The 20,098-nt window shown below is 37.9% G+C and overlaps 2 protein-coding genes across 4 annotated transcripts; both read left to right on the top strand.

Annotated features, from left to right (window-relative positions):
• The first annotated feature begins 3,395 nt into the window (after positions 1 to 3,395).
• LOC129410604 (forkhead box protein I1-ema-like) lies at positions 3,396 to 8,484 on the top strand. The gene is made up of 5 exons (XM_055159079.1): positions 3,396 to 3,987; positions 6,303 to 6,325; positions 6,592 to 6,679; positions 6,779 to 6,861; positions 8,374 to 8,484. Exons 1-5 carry the CDS (start codon positions 3,396 to 3,398, stop codon positions 8,482 to 8,484), a joined length of 897 nt encoding a protein of 298 aa, XP_055015054.1.
• Positions 8,485 to 9,391: 907 nt separating this feature from the next.
• aup1 (AUP1 lipid droplet regulating VLDL assembly factor) lies at positions 9,392 to 20,033 on the top strand. 3 transcript variants are annotated; one of them, XM_020931660.2, is made up of 12 exons: positions 9,392 to 9,697; positions 10,531 to 10,668; positions 11,628 to 11,778; positions 12,708 to 12,889; positions 14,860 to 14,932; positions 15,151 to 15,224; positions 15,385 to 15,451; positions 16,306 to 16,408; positions 17,317 to 17,451; positions 18,411 to 18,541; positions 19,379 to 19,467; positions 19,761 to 20,033. In XM_020931660.2, the coding sequence occupies exons 1-12, from the start codon at positions 9,657 to 9,659 to the stop codon at positions 19,804 to 19,806; spliced, it is 1,230 nt and encodes a 409-aa protein (XP_020787319.1). In that variant the 5' UTR covers positions 9,392 to 9,656; the 3' UTR covers positions 19,807 to 20,033. The 3 variants fall into 3 exon arrangements, with proteins under 3 accessions (XP_020787319.1, XP_055015061.1, XP_055015060.1); XM_055159085.1 differs by lacking the exon at positions 9,392 to 9,697 and adding an exon at positions 11,438 to 11,544 and having other exon boundaries at positions 10,553 to 10,668; XM_055159086.1 differs by lacking the exon at positions 9,392 to 9,697 and having other exon boundaries at positions 10,542 to 10,668; positions 11,599 to 11,778.
• The last annotated feature ends 65 nt before the right edge of the window (positions 20,034 to 20,098 follow it).

Raw genomic sequence — 20,098 nt, 5'->3', positions numbered from 1 at the left:
CATGTTTATTTGTTACACGACATAGCGGTATGTCACCTGTTATAGGAGCGTCTGGAACAGCGACCAGATCAAGTGGTTGAGCGCGTTCATGCGCTGCAGTAAAGAGCAACGTTTGTTACTTCAAACCCCAGGTCGTGATGGGAACATGTGCTGGATACATTTGGATTATTTTCCTATGGGGAAATAATACGCCACGATAAAGAAGGTTTAACGCGACAATACAGCTCTGGCAGTTTTGTGTCTCTATGGGAGTGAATGGCTGAAATAAATTAGAAATAATAAAATAAACTGCATATAATATGTGCCTCGTAAACCTTAGGCTATCAATAACCCGACACAACGTTAACCTTCAGAACATAAAAATGAGGTCAAATGGGCTAATTAAGGATATGACGTACACTTCATACTACAAGCATAGACAATGAGACTCGTCTTTTCAGATGTAGGTAACAATACTAACAATAACTTTTTTTTTTTTTAGTAGTTAAACCGCCACCCGCCCGAATTTTATTCAAATATAATTTTTCGTCACGTCATCCGCCCAACCCGCGGATTAACCGCGGATACCGCGGTTGTAACCGCAATCCGCGCATCTCTACCCCCCACACTTCACAGAACAGCACTTCAATTATACATGTACAATATACATGACAAGAAAAAAAAACACTCACACACTCATCCAGACACCACACTGGCCCAGCACTCTGACCCTCCCCTCCCTCCCCCTGACATCATGCTCTGTGCTCAGGGCATCACTCTCTCTCCTCCAGGTATTTTTAGGCCCGAGCCCCGACAGGGCGTAGGGCCTATTGCTTCCGCTAAGCGGAGCGAATGGGGAGTGACGTGCGCATGTCCGAATGCGACAGGGCGACATGGAACATTGTCCTCGGTCGCTCCCAGCACAAACAGCAGTATCCCAGTAACCCACGCCAAAGGCCTGAGCCATATTTACTACTGCTAAAATGAATGGAAGTCAATGGGAGGTCAGGGGGCGACCCCGACGAAATGGTCCAGACGCGCCCGTCACTCACCAATAACCCCACGGTGACGTGGGAAGGTTGAGAGCTTTCAAAAAATGTATAATATGTTGTTCTAATGTTTTCGGATATATTGTTTTTGCTCGAATTATTATTATTTTATTTTATTAGGCCCGAGCCCCGACAGGGCGTAGGGCCTATTGCTTCCGCTACGCGGAGCGAATGGGGAGCAATGAGCGCATGGCCGAATGCGACACGACGACATGCACAGTCGCCCCCGGCACGAACAGCAGTATCCCAGTAACCCACGCCCAAGGCCTGAACCATATTTACTACTGCTAAAATGAATGGAAGTCAATGGAAGGTGATGGGTGACCTCGATGAGATGATGAATGACGAGCGCATCAGTGCCCGTCACTCACCAATGACCCCACAGTGACGTGGGGAAGGTCGAGAGCTTTCAAAAAACGTATAATATGTTGTTCTAATGTTTTCGGATATATTGTTTTTGCTAGGCCCGAGCGCCAGAGGCTGGCGAAGGGCCTATTAGTATCGCAAAGCGATGCTCCGAGTGGCCAAAAAATGAAATGGCGCGATGATGTAACTTGCCCATAGTGACCAGGGACCCTCGCCATCACGTAGCAATGCGCCAGAGGTTTCCGAAAATGTATAGTTGGCCAAAAAAAAAGCGGAACATTGTTCTCGTATCGGTTCTCACCCAATTTTCACTCACTGAACAATGACGAAAAGTCCTGAAATTTTCCCATCTGGTAAAACTCTCACCTCTCTAACTTTTGGCTATTTTCATTTTCCAAAAATAAATAAAATGGCTCGTCAGCGCCCCCAAACAACTCAAAAATGCATTAGGGAATACGAATGACACACAAAAAAATTTGCATGTACAATCATTCAAAGTCAAAATTTGACACAGAAGTCGATCATGTCAAGACAAGGAAAAAATATTATTACACCAACACCATCCGCTCCACTAGGGGGCAGCAATATTGGCTGAAAGTTTGCTAAGCTTTTACAAACTCCCCCAAGGACGTTCACCCGAACTAGCTCAAATTTGGTCCACATTATCGCAAGATGTGGAACATCAAAAGTTATCAAAATTTTTCACACACGTCTTACGGTCTCTGAGCAATGAAGCAACAAAAAATGCATACAATTTTGGAGATTTACAAATTGCTCCCATTTGCTCAAATGAACTCTGATTTCAATGAAATTTGAAACAGTTGTTAAACTCTCTGCCCTGAAGCTACTTAATGTGAAAATTATTAATTTGGTGCATTAGCGCCCCCATAGATTGAAACAAAATTTAATATGTGAGAAAATCATTTGTTCCCAAATAGTTGTTCAAAAGTTTCTGAAATTTAGCACAAAATTCCATTTTGGCATCCTGATCCAAAAGTCAGTAACACCCATGTCATATTTTTTATGGCGTTGCCATAGCGATGACATAAACTCTTCATTGGTAAAATCTACAAATTCTGGCACAAACTTTGGCCGATTTCATTCAAATTATAATCGTGGGTTCACACCCCGACCCTGAACAGATTTATATAAGAAAATCTCAGGTGGGCGCAATAGCGCCCCCTAGAGAAATTGCACGGTAGTGCCAAAATTTACTTTGTCGTAGACATATAAAATTTGGTACACAGATTCATGACATGGTCTCGATCAAAAAAGTCTAGGATGCCCCCTGCCATTTCCCCATCGTGTTGCCATGGTGACAGGCTAAACATCTGACCTCGCCAATAGGACACCCAAGAAAAACTTTGGCATAGCCAAACCAAATTTGGTACACAGATGCATCATGGGAATAGGAACAATGCGGGCTGTGGCGTTTGCGGGGTGCGGCGCAAGCACGCGCGAGGGCCGATCATTGCCGCTTGCGGCTATATTTATTAATATTATTATTATTATTATTAATTTATTCACTTGTTCTTTTAATGTAATGAGATAATGATGAAAAGTGCTGAGAAAAAAATCCCTTTGCATTAGGATTGTGTAGGATTTAAGATGAACACACAGATGTCTCCACTAAAATGTTATGCTAGCCAGCAACCTGAGTGGAAAATGATTTTATTGTGGGGGAGCTTTCTGAGCAAAAGCCCTGAAGGTACTGAATAAGCTGACAGGAGCAAAAGTCCTGGAACCGGCATCCCACCTGTTGAAGACAGCCAATCAGAGGAAGGATGGAGCGTTACCAGGGAGATAAAGCAGGTATGACAGGTGGCATTGTGACATTAAGCAAGAGCAAACAGTCTCAACACAAGTGGGACAGGGTGACCGAAGGATTGCAAAGACTTTATTATTTTATTTGAGTTGGACAGAAGATTTGTTCATTGAAAGATTTCCTTTTTAGCAACATTTTACCACATATAGGAAGAAGAGGAAAGAAGAGATTTTACAATGTCCTCGTTTGAGTCCGAGGGCCAGTCTCCTCCTCGGTGTGGTCCACAGTTCCCTACTTTGGGACAGGAGCCTCCAGAGCTCAGCATGTACAGTGACTGCTACTACCCTCCTCCATCACTGCCCAGCCCTCAGCGCACCACCCCAACGTCCTATGAGCTCAGTGACTACACCACCCCCTCTCCAAATCCTTACCTCTGGTTCAACAACTCCACACCATCTTACCTGAGCAGCACCGCAACGCCGGGGAACCCAGGGCCTCCCTTTGTCCCGCAGCACTATGGAATGCAGAGGCCATACCTTGGCCCAGCCGGAGCTGGGGGTCCAGGAGGGGAGCTAAGCTGGTTCTCCCTGCCCTCACAAGAAGATTTAATGAAGTTAGTGAGACCACCGTACTCCTACTCTGCTCTCATCGCTATGGCAATCCATGGGGCGCCAGACAAAGGACTAACACTAAGTCAAATTTATCAGTATGTGGCTGATAATTTCCCATTTTACAACAAAAGCAAAGCAGGATGGCAAAATTCAATAAGACACAACCTGTCGCTCAATGACTGCTTCAAGAAAGTGCCAAGAGACGAAGATGACCCAGGTGAATTTTTTATGTTTTATTATTACATGTAGATTTTAAATGTAGCTAATTAAATTGACATGTCTTTTAAACTCTACCATAAATACTCCAAATCTATAAAGAAGGCCTACTGGTAGTTACTTTCTACTCCTGTCTTTAAGTACACACAGGTGAGACAGTACTCCTATGATTTTAAAACTACCTTACAATTACATGGCTACAATTATATGTTTCAAAACCTCCCCCAAAATTACTATTATCCCCAAAACTGCAGCAACAAAAGTATTTTGATTAGTTTCTTGGCTGTCTGTAAATCCATAGTGCATCCTTTACACAGTATTGGGAAGTAACTGAATACATGTACCAAGAATATATATTCAGAATACACATTTTGAGTAACTATATTCTGGTGCAGGTACTTTTTCATTTGGTGGTATTCAGAATACAATTACTTTCCTAAAGTCATAGGAATACATTGTTGTACCTGATCACAAAATTTAGGTTTCAAATGGCTCGATATCAGAGAGAGAGAAAAATAGAAAACGCCGCTCATGGTGAGTGCATGTGTGATTTTCCTTTGCCAATTAGTGATACATAAATGCAAAACACAATGAAACAAACAAAGCCCTTTCACTGGCTACGTTGCGTTTTTACTCTATAATTTAAATGCAACTTGATGTAAAAGTCTTCTGTGTATTCAGAATATAGTACTCTGTATGGACCATGTAACAGAATTAGTTTTGAAATCCATTTTAATGCAGGTATTCTGTATTCTGCAACTAAATACATTTTCAAAGTATTCTTCCATCATTGCTTTTACACTGGCGTGGGGTACGGGGGAGTAGTGTAATGAAATGTTTCTCTATCAGAAGAGGAGAAAAGTCTGTAGAGGTGGGAGGAGGCAATCTCCCACAAGGACCCCCCCAGGAGGACTCAAATATTCGCACTCATGAGGCCTGGGGCTCTGGGGGGATCTGAGGATGATTGATCAATGCTTGGCCTGGGCTGCCCTCCTCTTTCACCCGGGTGTGAGATACCAATGGCCCTACAGGATGAGCTCAGGCTGGAAAACAAGATCTGACAAAGATTGCTACGTATTTACCCGTTTGTAAATAGAGATTTGTATCAGTGAGGTCGCTTAAAGTCTACTTACATATTAGCATGCTATCATAACATCTTGGTGTGTGCTTGCATGTGGTAGCTAGCAGAAAGGAAACAATCAACAACTATTTTTAGTGACCAGTGCATATTCAAGAGTGTGCTCTCAGCTAATTTTACATGTCTGAAGTTATTTGTCATTAAACCACTGAAAGTTTCAGTCTTCACTGGTTACTCTAAAAGCATCAACCCATTACAAGAAACAACAGATAAAGCGAAGAAGCAACATACAACACACAACAGTTCTGAGTACCAACAAACATTTAGAATGAGTTCTAGTGTTCCTCCTTCAAAATATGAAGTGATGAGCTGGAAACCAAAGACACTGGCTAACTACATGAAAAAGGTAAGGCTACCATTTCTGTTAACCACATGTTTGATCAGTGCTGGAGTAAAATTTGTATTGTATGCATTTACATAGATGATTAGAATGGGTATGAAACACACCCATTTTAATCATCAAAGCAGTGAAAATGTCAAATGTTTTGCATAAATGAGTTTCCTTCCTCCAAACAAACAACAAACCTGTGGCGCTCTAACAAAATAATTTCGTAAATATACCAAAAATATATATCTTCATGATATATCAATACAGAAGCCCGTGATATCGATACTGTATCATCACATTAAACGATACGATATATCAATATTTCAAAATTTTTGCACACCCCTAGTTCCCTTTATTGAATTGAATTGAAAGTTGACAAACAACTCACAACTAGTACATTATTAACGATGGTACTATTTTAAATTTGTTGCATAAAATACTAAAAAAAATCCTACTCTCTATGCAGCTTAAATTGTCTGGCTGTGACGATGTTGCATTACAACTAAACATAACTGGAAAACATTTTTTGGTAAGTATAAAGCTTACAATATACCACACAATAGTGATTTGTTAAAATTAAAACAACATTCTTGACAGCAAATGTCTGAGTGTGATCTCCGAGTGTTCCCTGGTTATTATTGTCAGTAAGTAGTAATATTTTCATGAACAATTAAGTATTGAAAAGTGCAGTATTATTGAGTCCTGTGTGTTTTCTTATTTCAACAGAAAACTTAAAGAGTTACAAAAAGCCATATCAAACACAAGCCCTAGTTCAAGGTAAGCAACATACACTGGTGAAACAGTGCAATTTCATTGTATGTAATCTCAAGCTCTGTCTTATTCTTTTTAGATTTAACAGCAACCACAGACCAGGTAGTAACATAAAAATACACTAATCATGGTTTGGTGTCTTTAAATGTCACTTCTTCCTGTAGCAGCAGTTGTTCAACAGGAAGAAGACAATGAGAAGTATGTAAGTTATAGTGAATGGTATACAAATTCTACACAGTATATATATATTTTTTGTAGATGTTTTTACTGTAAATGGTGTAAATTTAGCTAAAAACTCAATACAGTATATTCTGAAAGAAACAATAAATTTTTTGACAGTCGACTCTACAAACCATGTTCTTTTTCAGGATCTGGATGAACAAGTATATGACAATGCGAGTCTAGGTGAAGTCTTGACAGCGATAAAGATGCAAAAGAAACAAAATGTCTACCATGGTACAGTGGAAATATCTTGTCAAATCCAAGATAAATGAATAAAAATGACCCAAGTTATAAAAACAATATTATGTTAACAAATTATGTTTTCTTGTCTAGAAACGCTTACTAAGCCCAGTTCAGAAAAGCCCAAAAGGAAAACAAAGCCTGCTATGGCATCACAAAGATTTGGCCATGACCAGGTAATCATGAATTTATAAAACCTGTAATTAATGCAAGCCCACTCAGTAGTCTCATTTCTGTCACTCCCTTAAAATCCACAAGAGGGCAGTGTACACAAAGACTTGAGCTTCTCCACCAGTAATGGCTCAGCAAATTATTCTCTCATAACACAAAGGTATGTTAACTTAAGTTTTTTGTTCCATATATAAACCATTTTACAAACATGTAGTAAGCCTGTCTTTATTGTAGAGAACTTCAGTCCTTGCCTGCGCAAAGTTCAAAGTTGGAAGAGGTAAAGGACTACTAGTATTTTATATCAACACACTGTATTAGAACTATCCTAGAACAAACAAATGTCTAATAAAAAGTATATGCTGGAATTAAAGTTGCATTTCCACAAGTTTACCAGCAGATTGCAGTGTTTTAAACGCTATGGCCACATCTAGCACTCTTAAAGAACCTGTACCCAATTTTTCCCACATATTTAAGTAAAATTTATCTTGCACTAGAACAGATCTATTGTACAAGTATAACCAGCTCTTAAGGTCATAATAAGTCTGTTGTGTACTGTCCGCATCCAGTTATAAAGGATTTTGGTTTGTTGTTAGCTTTACAATGACAGTCAAACTCTGCTCTGGTGTCTCAGAGTTGTAAAAGATGTAGAAAATCAGGTGCATATATATATATATATATATTTTTTTTTTTAAATTTTACATTCGTCTGTAATTTCTAGGATGGTGCATTTGTGGTAAGAGAAAGTTCCAAAGGCCGAGCAGAGCATCCTTACACTTTGATGGTGCTGTAGGATGCCAAGATTTACAACATTAAGATCCGTAAACAAGGCGATTGTTTTTTCCTTGGCACTGGCCTCCATAAGAAAATGGTATGAATAGGTTTACATGGGTCTACATCACTCTATATGGGCAGATCTTAAATAAAATAGAACCCAGTATATTAAAATAAATTTAGTTTAGATTTAGACAAACTTTATTAATCCACAAGAGAAATTACTTGGATCCACAAATTCACCATGATAATCTTGGGGCACGATATACGTTTTTAGGTGGAGGGTCCGAAACCTTCTGGGGTGTTCTACAAAATGGCATAAACATCATAACAAGCTACATGAATGCAAGCAGATATCTTTTGGCAATAAATATTGAAAAATAATAATAATTTGTGGAGAGAAACCTGCCAGGTGTGTTTCATGTGGACCGGTCCAGTAGGTCCCTAATTACCATGATATTAACCATAAACCAGGTCAATTTTGTGCATTTTTACAGTTAAAAGGCAAATTCTACCATTACTCTGACCTGCCCTCAACCTCAGTGTCAAACAATGGGCAGTTTGGAATATTGTGACGTTACATAAAACCAAACTTTAAGACAATGTCATTTTCTCTGCAGTTTAGAAAGAGCAGAGAGTCTGGCACCAAAGTCCACATCTCAACATTCACTTAGGGGCATGTTTGCTGCCAACTTGTCCTGCGTCATTAGGCCCTTGTCATTTTGTGTGTGTGCTCCTGTGTGTAGAATTTCCCTGGAGTGAGAGAGATCATTACTCACCATGCCCACACCCTACTGCTGCTCATTGATGCCAAGGACCTGTGTTGCTTCCTGCACCCAGTCGGACCACAGCAATAACAAGAACTAATAATAATAAGCAAAATATGGGCGGGTAGCTGTTTCTGTATTATTATAACCATTTAAAAAAAAAAAACTTTTCATGTTTTCATATTGCTGGGTGGGTACAGATAGCTACATTCTAGCTATCTGTACCCACCCAGCAATATGAAAACATGAAAAGTCATCTGTGAATTTACTTTTTAGATAATTCTTATAAGAGGTTGTGAGCTCAAATGCTTAGCTAAGCTAAGAATGGGTACATTTTACATGAATAAACAAATAGTTCTCAAATAGTTCTCAATACTGCCATCCATTCAAAAAAGTTGCAATGAAATAAAGTGAGCATTCACACTTTACTGCTGCCTAGTCTCCCTGTAAGCCTCTATAATTACTGTCACATGTTAAAACAAAAGTATCGTATCTACTAATTTAACTGAAAATTCACTATCAAGTCCATGTTTTACCACAAGAAGGCGACACACTACAGTAACTACAGTGACTACAGCAACTTCTCGAATACGTTTTCAAAGTAAGGAGCATTGATACTTGTTTTATTCTCTCTGACAGGACCGAGCATGAACATTACTTTAAATATAAGTTTGATTTAACAGAGCAAAGCCTGTCTTCGTTTGATTTATATTTAGGGTGACCAGAATTTCAAAATAAAAAACTGGGACGTCCTCGGTTTTTTAATGTGGTTTTTAAATTTGTGAAACGAGTGCGTAATTAAGAAAAAAGTGTTCTGCAGAAACCATTCATAACTAACATGTGAAATAGTATAGTCACCTTAAGCAGATTTTATTTATTTTTTTATTTTTTCACAGGGCTCAAAACTGGGACTGTCCCGGGTGAACAGCATGGTAAATAGGCACGTCTGGTCACCTTATTTAATTTTTTTAAGAGTATACATTTTATTTTGAAAGTGCCGTCACACCGGAAGTGTTTGTCCTGTCCTGCGGACCTTACCTGATTTGACACATCTGTGAACAACTATCATCAAAGTTCCTGCTCAGATTCCTCCAAATTATTCTATTTCATATTTGTGATTTTCTGGGACCTGATTTAACCTACCCGCGCTTTTATTTGGGTACTGCGACGGGCGAGGACGATATTATGACTCATTTGATTTATAGTCTGTGGACGCTCTCTTAGCATTAGCATTTGTTAGCTTTGAGCTAAAGTGTGGAGAAATGGAGTCGCTTGGGGTTGAAGATCTGTTCAACTTTCGGCGGTAAGTATTGGACAATATTTTCCCTTTATTACTCGATCAGAGCGATGTTTGCGCCGAGAGTGCAAACCTGATGTGCTAACTTAGCGGTGACCTCAGTTGCTAACTACACAGCTATCTTTTGATCATAGACGAGTGTTATTTATAGCTCCTTGGCTAACTTTATTTCACGGGTCATGTTCACATAATATTGGCTGATTTATGTTGCGAAAATGTTAAAACTGTGAAACCTGTTGTTTACTCTAAGCCACAAACTAAGCACCAATTTACAGTGAGTGGAAATAATATCTTGATCTCTGCACCAACCCTCAACTGGTCACTTTGAGTTAAATTACTTAAACATTACTTATACCACTTTTTACAAATCTCAGATGCCCTAATCAAATCGAAATCTAAGCAGAAATAAACCACAATCTTGTAATATAATAAATGCAACTGCACCCATTCAGTTGTGGGAACAGTATCATTTGTAGGTTTGGACCATAGACTGTACAATCTATCTGTCTAAGCTTGGATGTGTCTTGCCTCACGGAAAACGCTACTAATTACTAATTACTAATCTGTTTTGGCCTGTGTGGCAAAGTTAAGCTCTTATATAATCATGTAGAGACACGTGTAATAACTAATAGAAAATGAAACCTGACAGAGTTGTACACAAATGACCAGATGCATTCCTCACACCAAAACACTCTGGAAGTTGAGTGTAGATATTAGTTTGGGGTAAATTTTTCACACACGAGCTGATTATGATTATAAATACAATGTGCAGACAGAACCTACCCTTACAAAATCATTCCTTGTTTTTGGCTTAAAATAATACTGTTTGTTTTTAACAGGTTTCCCAAAGACCCCCTCATTCTTCTTCTGCTGCTCCTTTATTCCCCTGTTGGCATTTGTTTAGTGCTAATTCGGATCTTTATTGGAGTCCATGTGTTTTTGGTGAGCTGTGCACTTCCTGAATGTTTTCTTAGAAGGTGAGTTTATTCCAACTGTTTTCCATATTCTGTTAACCTGTCCCCTTGTCACAACAAATTCTGAAGCATGATACATTGCTACAGAGATATGTAACAATAAACAATAAATCTGAAACTAATTAATGCTACTGACAATACCAATAATGCAAAATCATCCTTGTAAACCATTTTTTAAGTACACAGTATCATTAAAAAGGCATGTGCAGCAATAAAAGTTTCTTATTCGACCCTGTACAGCTCAAATGTTATTGCATTTCTGCTATTTCTGATAATTATTTGTAATTTACTGTTACAATTTATGTTTTTTCTCTTTGTTATGTATTATATTCTGATGTATGAGCTATGTGTCCAAGTAATTTCCCTTGTGGATCAACAAAGTTTGTCTAACTCTAAGTATTACAGCTAAAATAAAAAAAAATCCCCATTATTGCAAAGAAATTGTTCACGCTATAAATATTGAGTTCAAATATATTGTTTCAGCTTTCATACATTGAACATAAGTCAGTATAGTAATTATTGTGACAGGGTGAGACCTTGTTATTTAGTATTACCTGGAGTTGTGTTTTGTTTAATCCACACTACCCCTGCATATTAAGCTGAGTTTTTCTCTCAGATAGAAAGCTGATCTGCTCCACTTTGTGTTTTTAAACTCCGTACACCTTCACTAGAATCTTTTGGATAAATTCAGCCCTGGAACTGTCAATTTCTTCTTAACAAAAGGTAAATGGTAGCTGTTAAAATAAAATCTACCACTTCATGACATCACAAGGTGGGACAGAGCATTTTGAGCTTTGGAGATGCTGACAGACTAACAGCAAAGGAATACTCAAGCATGTGTGAATGAAACAAAACAACTGCAGGCATGTTTTTGATGAGGTAACAACATTCTAACATGACTTAAAGCTCAGAACAGTCCATTTTGTGTCATAGGACATTTAACTCCTCCGTCTTGGCTGCAGGTTCATAGTGCGGGTGATGTGCTCTGTTCTGGGGATGCACGTGCGACAGAAGAACCCTCGCTCCAGAGACAAAAACACAAAACTGTTGGTCTGTAATCACGTCACAGAGTTTGATCATAACATCCTCAGCCTCCTGACGCCTTGTACCACGGTGAGCAATCTAACCTAACCCTAACCCTAACCCAATGCAGTGTTTTCCTATTAATACAGGAGACTACAGGGGCACCCATGGTAAAAAATAGTTCCATAGCCTAAAACAAATTGGACTATTGATACTTAGCAGCTGAGGTCATTAATAATCCCTGGGGTTGTGATGCTAAATGAAAGCACTACTCTGTTAGAAGCTGTTACTCAAATAGCCTTAATCTGACCTTTATTTTAACACAATCTGATCAGAAAGAAATTACTTAGTTGGAAATACAACAGGTGAGATTATCTGTGCACTTAAAAAAAAGTCTCTGACACTAGTATTAGCCAACAGTTTTTTCAGTTGGTCCCTCTCACCTTTTGGTTGAAAATCAAACACTTAAACAGGACCATAAACACATTTAGTTTTAAATCCATTTTGAGTTTTCAGACAATAAAACTTTTTTGACACTGTTTGCTAATGTGTGCATTGTGTCACCACGATAACTGCTGAACATTTCGCTTATAGAGATACATGTAGAACACCCCCAATGTGATGTCACTGCACTCTGTAATGGCATAACAAAATCTGTTTTTGATGCTGCTCGTGTTATCATAAACTTATAAAAGAGACTACAGTGTTGACATTTAATGACATTTATTCTCCACAAATTGAATGAGATGGAATTATACAACTAAAAATAACAAAACCTTAACAAAATCTACGGGAAACACTGGAATGTCCTGAAATGTTATATTATCTGAAACGATGCAAGAACGTATTTGATGGTTGATAGATGGCAATTGAAATTCTGATTCTAGGAACATTTTATTTGGTTCTTTTTAGTCATTTAACAGTTTAAATAAAGCTATGCATTTTTAATGTATTTCTCATTCTGTAAAGATTTTGAATGACTTTGTGTATACAAAACTTGCCTTGCCTGTTGTCCGTAGCCTCACCTGGAGGGCTGGACGGGGTTTGTGTGCTGGGCTCGGGGCTTCATGGAGATACAGGCCTCTGCAGCGTCTATGGGAGACACTCTGAGGAGATACTGCTGCACTGACGGCACTGCCCCCCTGCTCCTGTTTCCCGAGGAGACCACCAGCAACAGACACAAAGGCCTGCTCAAGTTCAGGTCTGTACTCCCACCCACCACCACCCACAACTCTGCTTTAAAGATGCATTGTGTAGCTTCTCTGGTGGAGGGTCCGCTACGTGCTATGTAGAGAGGCAACCCCACTCACAGTCGGAATGCCTGTTTTCTAGGTATTTTTGAGCTATACACCCAATTGTAATTGACAAAATGTAAGGTAGATCTTGTTAATGTCATATTGTGGAACATTCCAAGCAGATCAATGACATATCTGTAGAAACAAGCAGGTGATGGACCCCCAAATAAAAAGTTACATGGTGCGCATTTTATTTGACACAGTCTGACCACAAATCATAGACTTAGTTGGATCTTCAACAGATGAGCTGATTTGTGCTGTTAAACAAGTCCCTCTCAAATAATATTACAGTCATCAGCTTGGACTGATCACAGGCTCCTGAAAATGTGCTTTTTAAGGCAAGGCAAGTTTATTTGTATAGGACAATTTGTACACAAAGTAATTCAAATCAAAACATAAATAATCATAAAATTTACATTAAAAGAGAAGAGTACAGAATTTAAAAAAAACAATCAGTCACATGCAGAGTCAAACGGAACCTTTTTGAGAATGAATTTAATATTTTAAATCCATTTTGCTGTGTTAATGTTGCTAATGTGTGCATTGGCTATCCATGGAAAATCCTGAACATTCCCGCATAGAGCTACACATAGAACACCCTCAGCATGATGTCATTGACCACCACTAACACTCACTCACATATCACATTCAAACAACACATGGACCACTGCTGCTTCACTGTGGCACCTCCCAGCGGTCTCCCATCCAAGCACTAACCCAAGCCCAGCCCTACTTAGCCTCCAAGATCTGATACTGACAAAGAGGTATTGCCAAATGCAAAATTTACACAAATTTCTGCAAACAACTCTCCAATTCTCCATACCTACTTTCTTGATAACGTCATAAAAGCTTGAGCTCTGCAGGCCTGGCCCAGTCCATCACAGTCTACCAGCTCTGGAAGATAAATATAGCTTTAACTGTAGAAGAGGGTTTTAAAGTTATCATCTGGACACTGTTTTTGAAGTCAGGTTGCTTTCATCCATGATTAAAAAACTCTAAACAACACAGAAATCAGAACATTTGTTTGTTTTTGGCATGTTTATTGCGATTGTAATTAATCTTGCAGCCCTATATTTCAGATGGAGGGAAGGGGCCTCTATATTAACTCTATGGGAGCGTCACTGTTTTTGAAAGAACTATTCAAACTTATGATCCACATATGTTGATCTTAAGGTCTTTTCAGCTGTCGACACTCACATCTTTAGGGTTGAATAATGGCACCGCTTTCTGAAACTATTGTGAAATTATACAGACAAAGAAGACGCTGAAGTTTGTGCCAGTTTTTGTTTCGGTGGATAGACCCAGTAACTAGAGATATTAACCGCAAACGAGGTTATCAAATCTGCATTCTGATCGTTAAACAGCTAAGTCCAGCAAAGATTTCTGACCTTTTTCCAACACAGTTTAAACTAGGCATTAGGAACGGGACAAGATCTGGTGTCCCTGTTGTCTTGGCCAATATAACTGCGATTAACACGTATATCATGATTGCTATTGCTGACGGTTTTAAATGTTATAGATATGAATAATTAGAACTTTAATATTATGAATATGTTCCATATTTAAACAACTGTTATAAATGTACCATGTTGTAAGTGCAAACAACAGTGATCTAGAAGAAAACGTCATGGATAAGTTGCTTTTTTCAGTACATTCTGGTTATAAAATGGTGATTATCTTTGCTGGCGATTCTCACAATTATACAAAATGTCCCATGAATGATTATTGTGTACCCTTTTTATCATGATAAATGATATTGTCATTTATTGCCCCTTCCCCAGTTTAAAACGTAGATATTGTATGTGGTCTTCTTCTGGTGTTTTTGATATCATTGTATGTGGTCTTATATTCTTCTGACCCTGCTCTTCTTCTGCAGCTCGTGGCCATTCTCTCTGGCGGAGCCTGTTCAGCCTGTGGCCTTACACGTATCCAGACCTTTCATTGCTTTGGTAAATCACATTTAACTGAATCTAATGATAGTTTTTTGACTCTATTTTCAAGGAGCTTTATGTAGCCTCTGGTGTTGAAGTTAAAAAAGGTACTACATTAACAAATTAACCTGTTTTGCCAGAGCAGCAGATAGAGGGCACAATCAAGTTTTTCTCATTCTCAGTAAGCACAGAACTTTTGTTAATAATAGTGTAAATTTACTACATGTTATTTTCAGAGCATCCCAGAGTGCAGCTGGCTGGTGGAGCTCATGTGGACCTTTTTTGTTCCAGTCACAGTGTATTATGTGAGGTAAGAAAAATGTTTTATTTAGTATAACTTTGCCTGCAGCCATAAACTTCCTAATACTTCAGTTCAGTTTTATAGATTCTAGTTGACATTCATGTTATATCACTTTCCACACTTCCTTTTTGCATTAACTTGTAACTTGTGACTTTCTCTTGTTTTAAAGCTGGCTCCCTCCGGTGTCCAGACAAGATGGAGAATCAACACAGGAGTTTGCAGATAAAGTTCAAGAGGTAAAATCTAAATCTAACTTTACATATCATTATTTTAGATAAAAAACAGCACATATGATGTACTCTCGGTTCTTCATTTAATACACCACAGCGTTACACTTAAAGGTGCAGTATGTAACTTTACGTTTGGGTGTCCGTTACCTGCTTGTTTCCATGGATATGTCATTGCTCTGTCTGGATTGTTCCACAGTATGACAGTATGACAGTATGACAAACAGATCTACCTTTGTTCAATTACAGGTGGTTTTATAGCACAGAAATATCTAGAAAAACAGGCGTTCTGACTATGAGTGGGGTCACCTCTCCACAGATCTGACCTGCAACTTGATCTGGTTTGGTTTCCTAAAGATAGAAAGGTTTAATACAATACTGTGGCACATTTCAGACAAACAATAACATCACCATGGAGAAAAGTATTTGACGAATTCTCTACCTGAAAAGTTACACAGTGCACTTTAAAACATATGTTAAAACACCTCAGCTAAATGTGCACAATGTACCTGTTCTGGCTGATCTGTCAACTGCTTGTCTCCATGGCAGTGGCATTTTTTTGCTTACAATACTCCACAGTATGGAATCTAACATATCTGTATTGCATTTACACAACCACAAGTGTTTTATTGCTCCAAAATATCTTGAAAAACATGCATTCATACAGTAAGCGGGGTCTCCTCTCAACAGATCTCACCTGTAACTTGACCTGAGGGTGTCAGCGTTGTGGAATATTCTAGGCAAAGATATAACCTTTCCATAGAAACAAGCAGGGAGCTGACCGTCCAGCAGAAAAGTTGCATAGTGCACCTTTTAATATAGCCATTTTTTCCAGTGTTTTTTTTTTAATGTTTATTTTTCAGCTGTTGGCCGCTGAACTTGGCGTTGTCGCAACTAAAATCACCAAAGCCGATAAAGCAGAGCACACGAAGAGGAAGAGATACACAGCCCCACAGGCTCAAACAAGTATGCCCCCTGAAAAAATATATTTAAATTAAAGTAGTAAAATACCTGTAATCATGTACTTCAAGAGTAAAAAGTAAAAGTATTTAGCAGATTTGTGGTGAATTTTGTTCAGTACGAACAATTAAATTTTTGTAGCTTCTTATATTTGCTCAAAATATGAACGTATTTAAAATAAACCCTGACCCTTTTCAGCAGATGTCAAACAGTAATAAAAATTTTTTACTTAAATCCTGTTCAAAAATGTAGTGAAGTAGAAAACAGATACCTGCTCTCAGATGTAGTGAAGTAAAAGTAAAAAGTATCCACTTAAAAATCTACTTAAGTAAAGTACAGATACCTAAAATTTATACTTAAGTACAATACTTTTTTACTTTGTTATGTTCCACTCATATGCTCTATATATAAATAAAAACATAGCTAACGTGCTAGCCACCGTGTTCCAAATAGGAAGTGAGCATGGGGGCACTTCCGGCTCCTCCTGACCCTGGCTCCCATTGACTTGCAATATTGTTGCGACTCTCTCTGTAACTGCTTCTGTGAGCCTCATCGTTTTGGTCTTAAAATGTTCGTATTAACCCACTCTACGTGATCCTGATGTTTTTATTTCACAGGTTATACTTTTCATTCCACTGATTATAGATACAAACTACTTAAGTGTTGCATTCTGTTATTTATCCACTGCAGCTGATATTTTTTCATTTTGTACATCAAGAATAGTTTTTGGGGGGATAAATTTGCTTCGTGGTTTCGTTTCAATATTATCGTTTATCATCTATATTTACAGCAGTATATCACACTTCGTATTATGTTATTACTACGTATATGTTATTATTATTATATACATATTATGTATTATGTGACAGGCCTATTGTGTCTGTTCTGGATGACTCACTGTTTGCCTGCCTCAGGTGTCCGGCCCGGCTCCATCGGTCTTGGTTTTATCCAGAGCCTGGGCACAGACGAGCGCAGACTGGCAAAGATGGCACAGCAGGTCAAAGATGTGCTCCCTCATGTCCCTCTCAGCATCATCACTAAAGACTTGGGTTAGTTTCCTGTTGGTTGTTCATTCAGAAGGCTTGAACAATGAGGGTAAAATATCCAACTGGGATTTTTCTGACAAGTACGAGTGTTTTGAAGTGCACACTTCAAATATAATAGCTTAAAGGTCCTATATTATGCAAAATTGTGTGCTTTAAGGGCTCAAGTTACCTGTTACAAGTTACCTGATTTTTTTTTTTTAATAATACTTAACATCTATAGTTGACAGATTCATTTAATACCATATTTTAGATTCTGGACAGTTTAAACCAAAGCATTAAGATCTCCATGAAGACAAACATGTTAAAGTTCTTTTATTGGTTTATAAAGCTCTTAATGGTCTTAGTCCTATTTATTTATCTGATCTGCTTTTATCATATGAGCCCTCTCGGACTCTCAGGTCCTCAGGTAGTCTCCTTTTAGCTGTCCCAAGAGTCCAGACTAAAACTCACGGTGAGGCATCTTTTAGCTTTTACGGCCCCCGTCTGTGGAACAGTCTGCCTGAGGATCTGAGGTCCGCTGCGAGTGTTCATATTTTTAAAAGTAAACTTAAAACATATCTTTTTAATTTAGCTTTTAACTGAAACTTTTACCTGTTTTAACTTAAATTATCATTATTATTGTTATTATTATGGTAGTTTTAAATTAAATTATCATTACTATTTTTTTTTGTCTCCATCTGGTCTTAGCTACACACTTTTAATTTTTACTATAACTTTTAAGAGCTTTATGTTTATTAGTTTTTTAGTTTTTATGTTTCTGTTTAAATTGTGGTATGGGGGAGGGGTGTTAATTAATGTAAAAATGTTTCTGTTGCATGTGAAGCACTTTGTGCTACATTTCAAATGTATGAAAAGTGCTATACAAATAAAGTTTGATTGATTGATTGATTGAAACAGGTTGCAGACCCTTTCAGAAAAGTTACACCTGTTTAACTTGATTTTTGTTTTCATGTTTTGTTCAGCGAAAACAAACTGTGTGGATACAACCATCACAAATTTACTGGAGAACAAAGAGGAGCCCCTGGAGGCTTCTGGGACGTCAGCGTTCAGTTCGACGCTCAGCTCCTTCTCAAGCTCCGCCCCCACCATCAAGGTCAGACCCTTAATGAACTCAGCATTTTATGAAGTGGTGAAACTATGCTATGAACTATACCTCAGTAAAAACAGAAAGAAAGAAAATACAACAAAATTCTGAATGTCTAAAAGCATTTTTGCTTCAAATAATGGTTTAGTTCTTTTCCAATTGTCCCTGTAAAAATGTAAAATCTGTCAATCACTTGGACAACATATAATTTTAAAGCTCCACAGTGTAACTTTTTAGCAAAAAAAATTTTAAAAGTCTAAAAGACTTTAATTTATTTATTTATAATATATAAATAATATATCATATTACATTACATTACATATACATGTAGTTATATATTTAAAGGATTTTTAATTTACCCTATTTGATGATCCATAATCATGTTGTTTCCTCATCAAAAACATCCTTTTCCACCTTGCAATGTCATGTACAGGGAGTGTTCTACTGTGTTTTTAAACTCCATACATTTTCATTCAAATCATTTGGATAATTTCTGCCTTGGAATTGCCGATCGCTACTGAACTAAAGGTAAGGCTTGATAACATCACAAGGTGGAACAGAGTATTTTGAGCTTTGGAGATGTAGACAGACTAATAATAAAGGATTACTCAGACATGTGTGAATGAAACAAAATAGAACTCCATGCATGTTTTTGATGAGGTAAGATTATGACAAATCTTAAAGTTCACAAGAGTCCATTTTTGAGCAACATAGACTAATAAACACGGACACAGTTTCCACAGCATTAATTAGAAGGAAAGTCATTCCATGTCATGGAAATTTCAATTAATTCAATTTAGACACAATTCAGTGTATTGATGTTTTTTTCCTCTGCTCACTCCACAGCCTGCTGCCAAAACATTTGGGAGATCACCAGCCGACAGACACCTGTCTCTGCAGGAAAGGAAAGAAGCTCTGTACAACTTTGCCAGAAGGTAAGACACTCAATTCACTGGAGTTTATTTTTTTATTCAGGGTTTTCAGGCAGATTCCTTTATTGTGGCTATGACAGATTAGACTACTCATTTTACTAAAACAGTTAAAATCATTATATTTAGGATTTTTGGAAAAATTTTCACACACGTTTGATGAGGAAGCAACATTATAACATAGATCAGATAATAGCTTAATATCGGGCCTTAAAAGACATTCTCTCATAACTCTCATTTTATAAATGCTGACTATTTCTTAATGTTTTTTTTGTTTTTGTTTTTTTTTTGTTTTCCAGACGTTACATTGAAAAGCATGGACTGCCCCAAGAAGACAGTCCCTAAACTCTGGGTCAAGCCTTTGTTCAGAAACTTGCCGCTGTCTCCTCAAATCTCAAATGGTTTTATATTCAGTCTCATTCTCAACATGTTCACTTTGGTGTTCAATCCCTTATTTTGGCTGGTTCATCATTTTGATAACAATTTGTATTACAATCCACTGACTGTGAATCATCTATTTATTTTTATAATGTCCAGAGCCATTGATGAGAATAAAATTCTGCTTGACCTCACTGATAACATCATTTATTTCTATATATACCTTTTCTTAACGTCAAAAGACATAAAGTAACTTTAA

The sequence above is a fragment of the Boleophthalmus pectinirostris genome, unplaced genomic scaffold (assembly GCF_026225935.1).
Source record: "Boleophthalmus pectinirostris isolate CB_2022bp ecotype Guang Dong unplaced genomic scaffold, ASM2622593v1 HiC_scaffold_23, whole genome shotgun sequence".
Classification (NCBI taxonomy): Eukaryota; Metazoa; Chordata; class Actinopteri; order Gobiiformes; family Gobiidae; genus Boleophthalmus; species Boleophthalmus pectinirostris.
The sequence above is the reverse complement of the archived record's forward strand: the minus strand, read 5'-3'. Positions and strand labels throughout refer to the sequence as shown.